This window comes from Topomyia yanbarensis, chromosome 2 (genome assembly GCF_030247195.1).
Source record: "Topomyia yanbarensis strain Yona2022 chromosome 2, ASM3024719v1, whole genome shotgun sequence".
In the NCBI taxonomy this organism is placed as follows: Eukaryota; Metazoa; Arthropoda; class Insecta; order Diptera; family Culicidae; genus Topomyia; species Topomyia yanbarensis.
The window spans coordinates 146,018,052-146,027,377 of NC_080671.1; the positions used below are offsets into that span (position 1 = coordinate 146,018,052).

The 9,326-nt window shown below is 39.7% G+C and overlaps 1 protein-coding gene across 1 annotated transcript in view; it reads left to right on the forward strand.

The window, feature by feature from the left end:
• The window catches only part of LOC131681648 (serine proteinase stubble), a 65,452-nt gene extending 61,902 nt beyond the window's left edge, over nucleotides 1–3,550 (forward strand). Inside the window, exon 6 of the mRNA XM_058962574.1 lies at nucleotides 3,001–3,550. Coding sequence (XP_058818557.1) covers nucleotides 3,001–3,164 — 164 coding nt within the window. The 3' untranslated portion in view covers nucleotides 3,165–3,550. The remainder of the gene's footprint in view (nucleotides 1–3,000) is intronic.
• Nucleotides 3,551–9,326: the final 5,776 nt, after the last annotated feature.

Consider the following 9,326-nt stretch of genomic DNA (forward strand, 5'->3'; position numbering starts at 1 on the left):
TTTCCATGCGATAGCAGCAATATCAGGTTGCAAAATGATAGTATTGGAACGCAAAGTTTTCCCAATTTTCCTTCTTTATTCAGTAAAAACAATAAACAAAAGTTGGTTTCATTGACAATTTAGAGACAATGTCTATCAAACAATGTTATTGTTGACAGGTGACTAGACGAAACAAATATTCTTCTTGCATAATCCATCACTACATTTCGGTATACTTTCCAAAACAAGTGGAAATCTCAAAAGGAAATTTGTTCAATAATCTTGAATATATAAGCCAACCATTCCCAGAAAAAAACTATGGTAGGCAAAGTTTTGCTCCCGAGACAAGAACCTAGCTAATGCTTATGGTTGATCTGCATAGGAATTACCTATGTCATCAGAGACATCTGTTGGCTTCCTATAAGCTTTTCGGCTTATTGCAAGCCAACAAACTAAGAATGTCGTCTCTTTTTTCTTTGTCATAAGATAGCACAACTCGATCACGCGAGAAATTGGCGCTTGTCATAATCGTGTTTCGCTCTAACTCAGTAACCCAGCAGAATTTCAAAATTCTGAAAACGCGACTTCATGGAGATTTTAAAATTTAGTAACATGGCATATCTAACTCAGTTCACCCCAATATGGCGTTTGTTATAATATAGCACAACAGCGACGATTTGTAGACTGGAATGGCTTTTGTTAGATTAGGGGAACATGGGGAGACTTGACCAGGTTTTTGGCTAAAACTGCATAAATCTCTAAAAAAGCCTTCAATCCCTCAAAAGTCATTGAGATATAATGTGCAAAGTTGTTGTGAAGACTCATGATTTTTTGCAGAATTTTTGTTTTAATTTTTGAAAAGTTACAAAAGTTTTTCTGTGATCGTTTTTTTGGTCAAGTCTCCCCACTGCACATTAATAGTAATTAGTAGTCGAGTAGATATGTCCATACAATGTTTGATAAAAAATTACATCATTTAATGCAAATTTATTAATCACGTAATATTTTCTGTAAGGAAAGGATTTTTCATTCCAAAATTTTAAAATTACCTTAAGGAATCGAAAAAAGTATAAAAATATTTTTTAAAAAAATTCGAATAGAAGACGTCATAGCCAAAAATAAAATTTTGCGCTTGGTCAAGTCTCCCCATGCCCCCCTACTTATGTTTGTGAATTTTTAAAGATTTATCAAACTAATATTAAATTTTAGCATTTTCCGAAAAATCAACGATTTTCATCAATAACCCAACTTCCACCACCCCCCCCCCCCCCCATCACCCAAACCAATTTCTGGCTACACCAATTCATGAGCGTATTTGTTTATTCTAATTCGTTCAGTAGATGTCTTTAGCTAAGTCAGTACCTTTAATAACTGATTATCGTGCCTCATAATGATGCCATGATAAAATGGAAGTAGATTACTGCCAAGTGCGGTTACTGCTATTTATTAGTCCATAATATCATCACTAGACCAATGATTAACAAAGTTCTATCCCAGATTCTGTTCCGGCGCCTATCACCGCTGGTAAATGGATTTGTCGGGAGTTATCAGGCCGGTTTCATCAACCGCAGATCAACAAACGACCAAATCTTTACTATACGGCAAATCCTCCAAAGATGCCGTGAATACCAGGTCCCGACACATCACCTGTTCATCGACTTCAAAGCCGCATATGGACCGTGTAGAGCTATGGCAAATGATGGACGAGAACGGCTTCCCTGGGAAGCTGACAGGACTGATTAAGGCTACGATGGATGGTGTAAGGCGTTGTGTCAAAATTTAGGGCGGCCTCTCGGGTTCGTTTGAAACACGCAAGGGACTAAGACAAGGCGATGGGTTGTCCTGCCTGCCTGCTGTTCAATATAGCGCTGGAGAGTGTAATGCGAAGAGCGGTGTTCAACATGCGGGGCACGATTTTTACGAGGTCCGGACAGTTCGTGTGCTTCGCTGACGACGTGGACATAATCGGTAGAAACGAGGAGACGGTAGCAGATCTGTATACCCGACTGAAGCGCGAAGCAGCACAAGTAGGACTGAAGATAAATGTGGCTAAGACGAAGTACATGCTGGCTGACGGAGCCGATCGCGATAGGGAACGCTTGGGCAGTGGTATTATGATCGACGGCGACGAGTTCGAGGTTGTTGACGAGTTCATCTATCTAGGCTCATTGGACATTGCGGACAATAGCACCAGCCGTGCTTACTATGGGCTCCACAAAACTTTGAAATCCAGGAAGCTTCACCGCCGCACGAAATGCACCATGTACAACACACTGATTAGACCGGTGGTTCTCTATGGGCACGAAACGTGGACAATGCTCGAGGAGGCACTCGAAGTCTTCGAAAGAAGGGTGCTGAGAACGATCTTCGGTGGTGTGCAGAAAGATGGCGTGTGGAGGAGAAGGATGAACCACGAACTTGCGCGACTCTATGGTGAGCCAAGTATCCGGAAAGTAGCTCAAGCTGGAAGGGTACGGTGAGCGGGGCATGTTGTGAGGATGCCGGACAACAACCTCACCAAGTTGGTTTTCACCTCCAACCCGGCAGGTACAAGACGTAGAGGAGCGCAGTGTTCCCGGTGGCTGGACCAAGTGGAGCAGAACCTGGCGAGTATCAGGCACCTGAGAGGTTGGAGACAAGCAGCAACTGACCGAGTAACGTGGCGGAATATTGTGGAACAGATTAAATCATGTTAATATGATGTATAATCAGGAAATATAATATAAACCATTGATTAAACACATTTTAATCATTTTTCCATTTCTATTCATTTCAAATTTAACATTGGTCTGCAAGTGAAAAAATACGAAGATCTCATTTCGCTTCGAGTTTGATTTGTACTTTAAAAGTTATTCCAATCTTGATAGTAAATAGTATCCGAATGCATTTGCTCTTCCGTGTGAACAGCACAGCTTTTGCGTCTGTTTAAATACTCTATGTGCCGCGACGAGTCTATATCTAGGCGATATTAAAGTCGACAAATACTTTATTTTCTCTCTCTCTCTCTCGCTCCATCTCTAGGTGACTCCGGGGGCCCACTGATCATAAGCGATCGCGGTCGGTTCACGCTGATCGGCATCACCAGTGCAGGGTTCGGTTGTGGAGTAGACCACCAGCCAGGAATCTACCACAACATCCAGAAAACGGTCAAATGGATTCAGAATGTGATTTTAACCGGAAGCTGAGCAGCAGTCTGGTGCTGACGCCGTGCGAGGCGATGGTGCAATTTCGGGAATCAACAGTATTTTGTTACGTATTTTATCGTAGAGATTATAATGTATAGCGAGTGTGCACATGATTCTATTTTAGAGAAATTTTACAAATTGTACCATCATGACAAGCTGAATGTGATTATCTACTTTTAAAAACTTTTTGCAAATTTTATACTACTTTCGGGAACAAACTTCTTCGATACTCGGTGGGTGCTTCTATTTAATTGGTTTTAAATCGTAATCAACGTTAATTATAAATCTGTCTGCACTTTCAGAAACACCTATTTAGATTGTACGAAATGTATTCGTTAAGAATCATTAGTGAAATATTTATTTTATATTAGAACAATAAATTGTCAACAAACACGAATAATCTATAGAAATGTTAGTATTGCTTGAAGAAATCCCTGCATCTCAACCCAAACAACATCGAATCGTCATTTCACACAAATTATCGTATTTAACGAAAGAAAACAAAGATCGAAAGCGGGATGGGATATCCGCTGTAGATTGAATAGCAGCCGCTGCTGACAGAAAATATTTATAATTCAAACCGAAGGTCTATTTCAGCCATCATAAATACCTATACGCGGATGAATGGACAATCTAACACAGCCTGACCACATAAATTTAAACAACGAAACAATCAAATGCGCAAAAAAGTTGAAAATCGAGACATTATGGTTGGCATTTCACGGTGAAATGTTACTCTCAAAAGCGACGTAGGCGACGGCGGAAACAAAAGAAAACTATTACGAGAGTTAAGACTTAAATAAGCGTCTGAGCCCAAATGAATGGTGTGTTGTAAAAACATGCGAAAAGTGGATAAAAGCTACTGCTGAATCAAATTTTCACTAACCTTCTAGTAGATCCAACCATCATATTATATTATCTGCTTCGACGGATATAAAGGACACGGATGGTGGCTATAAGACATATTCGAAATGCATAAATGTGAAATGGAAGGGAATGAATATTTCGAAATGCAAGTGTATCAGACTTTAAAAGTTTATAAAAAAGTATGAAAAAAGACACCGCACATCGTTCCTAAGAATTCAAATACTAACCAATATAACCTGAAATTGGTGAAATACTCATGCCTGAACGGAAATTCGATCCGGATGTCCCAATTTTCACTCTACCAATTGAATAGTAATTTAAAATCCAATGCTCCGAACTGGATGAAATTTCGCACAAATATTTTCAAAAGTATGTACTTTCAGAATATTCAATAATTTTTTTTTCGATTTTTTGAGTTCCAACTTTGTATATAATCCCTTAACAGAGACGTGGATCTTTGTTATGTTTACAATCTATAAAATATGCAAATAAAAACAAATGTTATTTAATATCCGTTCGAACTCATGCACGCCACTTTCTATTGCGTTCGGAGACCTTCTTTCGTGGCGGGGAAATGTCCATCTGCTCGCCAACTGCGTCCTTCAATTTCTCGTATCTTGCATGTGAAGGCCATCGTCAGAGGGAGAAAGAAACCGCCATTTTAAAGCCGCCATCTTTAATTCACCCAAATATTGATTTTTTCAAAGTTTTGAATAATAAACGTATATGCTTCCTATGCACCCACACCTTCCTTTATCCGTGTTGTTACACTCTTGCTACCACTTAGCCAACGAGTCCGTTATGACCAGTCTCGTTGCCTTTCTTGTATTCCACCACTGATAGCATTCGACATCCTCAGGCAGAATGATGCAGATGGGTACCACACCAACAATGACGCATACCGCCATAGCGGTTTCGGTCTTTACGCGCTAGCCACACGAACAGCCAAAAGGCGAAACGTGCTCGTCAGCTTCATCCGGTCTCCCTTTGAGTTCAGCGCAACTAACTCAGGCTATGCCTCAGTGTTGGAAATAAGACACCCACGAGGAGACGTCTTTTTTATTTAAGAGGGGGTGGACAGAGCTGACAGGGGAAAAAGATATGAACTTTTTGTTTCCGGCATCGGGTTAGGATTACTGACTCGGACGGTTTTCATCAGGATGCATCATGTATTGGAATGCTGGGCGGTCTTCATCGAGCCGGCAGGGGTTCCTCCAGACGGTTTCGTAGTACGACTTAGATGCGGATTGGCAACACACCGTGTTTCGCGTGTGATTTGGGTCTCGTGTTTGTTGGGTCATTCGACAGAGATGGTTTCGTCTTGGGGTCGCATTAAACCATCGTGTGTACAGTACAGGCGGAAGAGAGCACTTCTGAGAATGATAAGAAAAATGATAGAGGCAGTTACATTTGGATATTGATGATTTTTAGGAAGATATATACGAGAGACATACAGAGGAGATCACGGCTTACCAGTACATCTCGAACCGGGACATTGGGTGATCTTCTTCGGGCCCGAAGGGCATAGAATAGTTTAAATCTGGCCAAACAGACTCAGCGCATGCTCAGACAATATATTCGATCTCGTGATAACTGTTGCCACAAGCGCAGATACCGCTATTCGCGAGCCTAATACGTAGGAGATGAGCGTCCAGCGTGTAGTGATTGGACTCAGCCGACACATCACGCAAATGAAATCCCGACCCACATCCATTCCTCTGAACTAAGGTTTCGTTGTTACCTTCGGGATGATTGAATGTAGCCATCGTCCCAACTCTCCATTGCTCCAAAATGTCTGCCAACCTTCTAGCGTCCTCTAACGAGAGATATTGAAAAATTCGTTGATGCAAATTGGCCTTTCATATATGTCACCTTGCAAAGCGCCCGCCTTAGCTAAAGAGTCCGCTTCTTCATTACCTGGAATGGAGCAATGCGAGGGAACCCAAACTAAGGTAATCTTGTACGATCTTGCAGACAAAGCACGCAGGCGCTCCCAGATTTTCCCCAGAAAATATGGAATGTGCTTTCTAGGTTTCATTGAACGGAGAGCCTCGATTGAGCTGAGGCTATCCGAGACAATAAAGTAATGATCGGTGGGCAAAGTATCAAGGATCCCAAGGGTATACTGAATAGCAGCAAGTTCAGCGACGTAAACTGAAGCAGGATCATTAAGTTTGAATGAGGCGGTGTGGTTTTGGTTGAATATACCGAAGTCAGTGGAGCCGTCGATGTAAAACATCTTGTTGCAGTCGACTTCTCGAAATTTACTACAAAAGATGCTTGGGATCACTTGCGGACCGACCGACCATATCGTTGTTTGGTACAGCCTGATCAGGTCTCCTGGATGGGCAGCCCATCATGTTCCTGTTATTGTACGGAGAAAGTTGATCCTTTGTTGGCACTTCTGTTCCAGATAACTAATATGTCATCCCCAGGTACCTTTAGAGTCTAGACCCCGAGATATTAGAAAGTTGAAACCTGAGCATTAGTTTGACCCATTAATTGAAGCTGTAGTTGCGCTGGTTCACACTTCCTTGAAAATACGACTAGCTCAGTTTTCTCCGTGGAGAACTCGATACCCAGCTGGAGGGCCCAAGCAGATAAATTGTCCAAGGTATCTTGCAACGGTCCTTGCAAATCGACGGCTTTGGGACCTGTAACAGAAACCATTGTCTGCAAGCTGCCTAAGCGTGGAATAGCTGCCTGGCTGCCCGTCGTTCCGGAAGGTCTTATACATGGCGACCTTCTCCGCGTACATGTCTGAGCACTCATTGTCCCACCCCCATGGGTTGGGAGAACGTCCGCGAGAGTTTGCGCCTGGTACTCGTTTAGTCTGATCTTGAATCGCGTATCGAGAATCAACCCAGCCAGGAACCCGTACTTTTCCTCTGGAAGCTCTTGAGTGGAATCGATTTTGTTGGATATCGCGGTCGTGTATATCTTCCAATCAATATTTCGTGTATGGTCATCCTCGGATATATAACTTTCAGCATTTCTCTGGCAAGCTCATTCTCTGGTCGAACGTCGGAGCGGAGCGGTTTTGAGCTTCGTGGAACACCTTGAAGCTCGGTGTATTTACACAGGCACACTCGCTCATTTCGATTTATTTAGGTATTCGTTCCGCATAAAAGATTAAAATTTGTGCGTATCGAAAATGTTGAGCCCTATTTAGCTCGACCTTTTCGGGCTCGGCATCACTGTGCGACGAACAGTGACGTAACTATATCAAATCCATGGCCAAAATTATTTCACTTGTTTTTAAGTTTTTTACATTTCTTAGAAAAGAAATGTATAAAATTCGCTCAAACTTTCAAGATTTTTTCCGAGGCCCGGACGGCCTTTACAATCGACTTAGCTCGACGATTTGGAACAATGTCTGTGTGTATGTAACGGACAAACTCTCATTCGCATTTCTCAGCAATGGCTGAACCGATCTTATCAAAACCAATTTTAAATGAAAGGCCTATCACCCAGACAGAACGCTATTGAATGGTTTTTGATTCTGATTTTTAGTTTCCAAGATATGAATGTTTGAAGGTACAAAAATGGCATTTCATGCAGTTTTTTGAAATTTGCTGCCGAAACTGACGACGCAACTAAACAATTTATATATTTTTAGAAAGCTTATAGCCTTTCGAACGAACTATAAATTGTTGAATCGAACCATTATCTAAAGAGATATTTAACATTAAATGCGGACGAAAGATTTTTATCATTTCCCATAGCCAGAAATACGACCAAAAACATTCAATGTATTATTAGCGTTAAAACGGATAATTTTAGGATTTAAAGCATACAATATGCCATTAATTTGGTATAGTAATTTTACTGATTAATCCATCTAAGAGTGAGATATTTTCATAAATTTTCTTGGAAGTGATTGTATTGAAATAATGACTTCAGCAAATTTGTAGCTTTTACTTTTGCGATTAACTTTACTAAAGACATCAAATACATATTTCGAATACTTTAAAAGTTATGGCTTGTTGTTTGTGGATTACCCTTTATCGCCTATTTATTGTTCAATATAGTAATAATCCATTTAAATGAGCCAAATATTATTTAGATAAAACAAATTTCGTATTCCATTTTTCTATCTACAACAGCTAGAATAACCACCAAAAAATTCCAAGTTGTCTAGATGGAGCTTGGTCACTTATCAGTGCAAAAATTTTCATTTGCGCAAACTTTCTGACTTATAACCATCGGATCGATCTGAAACATATCTCGGAAAATGAAAAGCGAAACGAATAACTCCAAGCAGTGGTGTAACCAAGGGTATGCTTTGGGGTTTAACCAAACCCCCCTTCACAAAAAAAATAATTGGATTGAAGTTAAAAATTTATTGATGCTGACTGATTTAATTTAATATTACAATGATAACTATCTGATCAGTACAGTGATAACCTATTGTTTGAAACATCATGAGGACCTTTGAAAAATTGTGCGAATGCGGTCCTGATCTGTAACTGATCTATTGGTCTTGATCTCAGAGTTGTCTAATAACTTAAATATCAAATACTTACCTAAAAACATTCCACTAGAAACTCATTTCAGAGTTCTGAAATCAATCATAATCATAATCATAATTTCCTATCATACTGAGTTCAGTTTTGAAGGGGTGTACTGTAATATGGATTAGGGTGTTTTTTAATAGGAAGCAAAACTGGAATTGCTTTAATGTCTATGAAACTTAGAACTGCTCACCGAAAAATTGGATAACTTCCAACATTTGCTGAAAATGTTTTTATTTTGGCAATGCGTCGAGTTAAGACGAAAACGTTATAGAATTAATAACGAGAAGACCACCTTCCAAAAGTAGGGGAATTTATGAAAAATGGTGTTTCCGTTTCTTCAATTTCGCAGGTTTAGTATCTTCGATGAATTTTACAAACGTTAAACTGCATATCATTTGATAAAATAAATTTGGTGTTATATCCTCCAAGAAGTACTTATGGCGAATTTACTCTTCAAACAAATTTAGTTCCAGACTTAATGTCTTCAGTAAAATTTTGGATAGTGCTATTACAAACCACTTTGTTGAAGACATGAAGGCTCCATGTGTTCAAGGTATTAACATATTTTAGGCATTTCTATTTAATTTTAAATTAAATTATTATGATTTTACTGTTTATGATAAATCTCTTCGATTTACATTTTATCCAAAGCTTGAGTTTGTGAAGCTCACAAAAGAAGGTTATTTTAGAAAAAAAAACTAGATTAAGGAACACTTCGTACATATCATTTTATAACTTGATATACTACATATACGTAGTATTCACGCCTACAATAAAG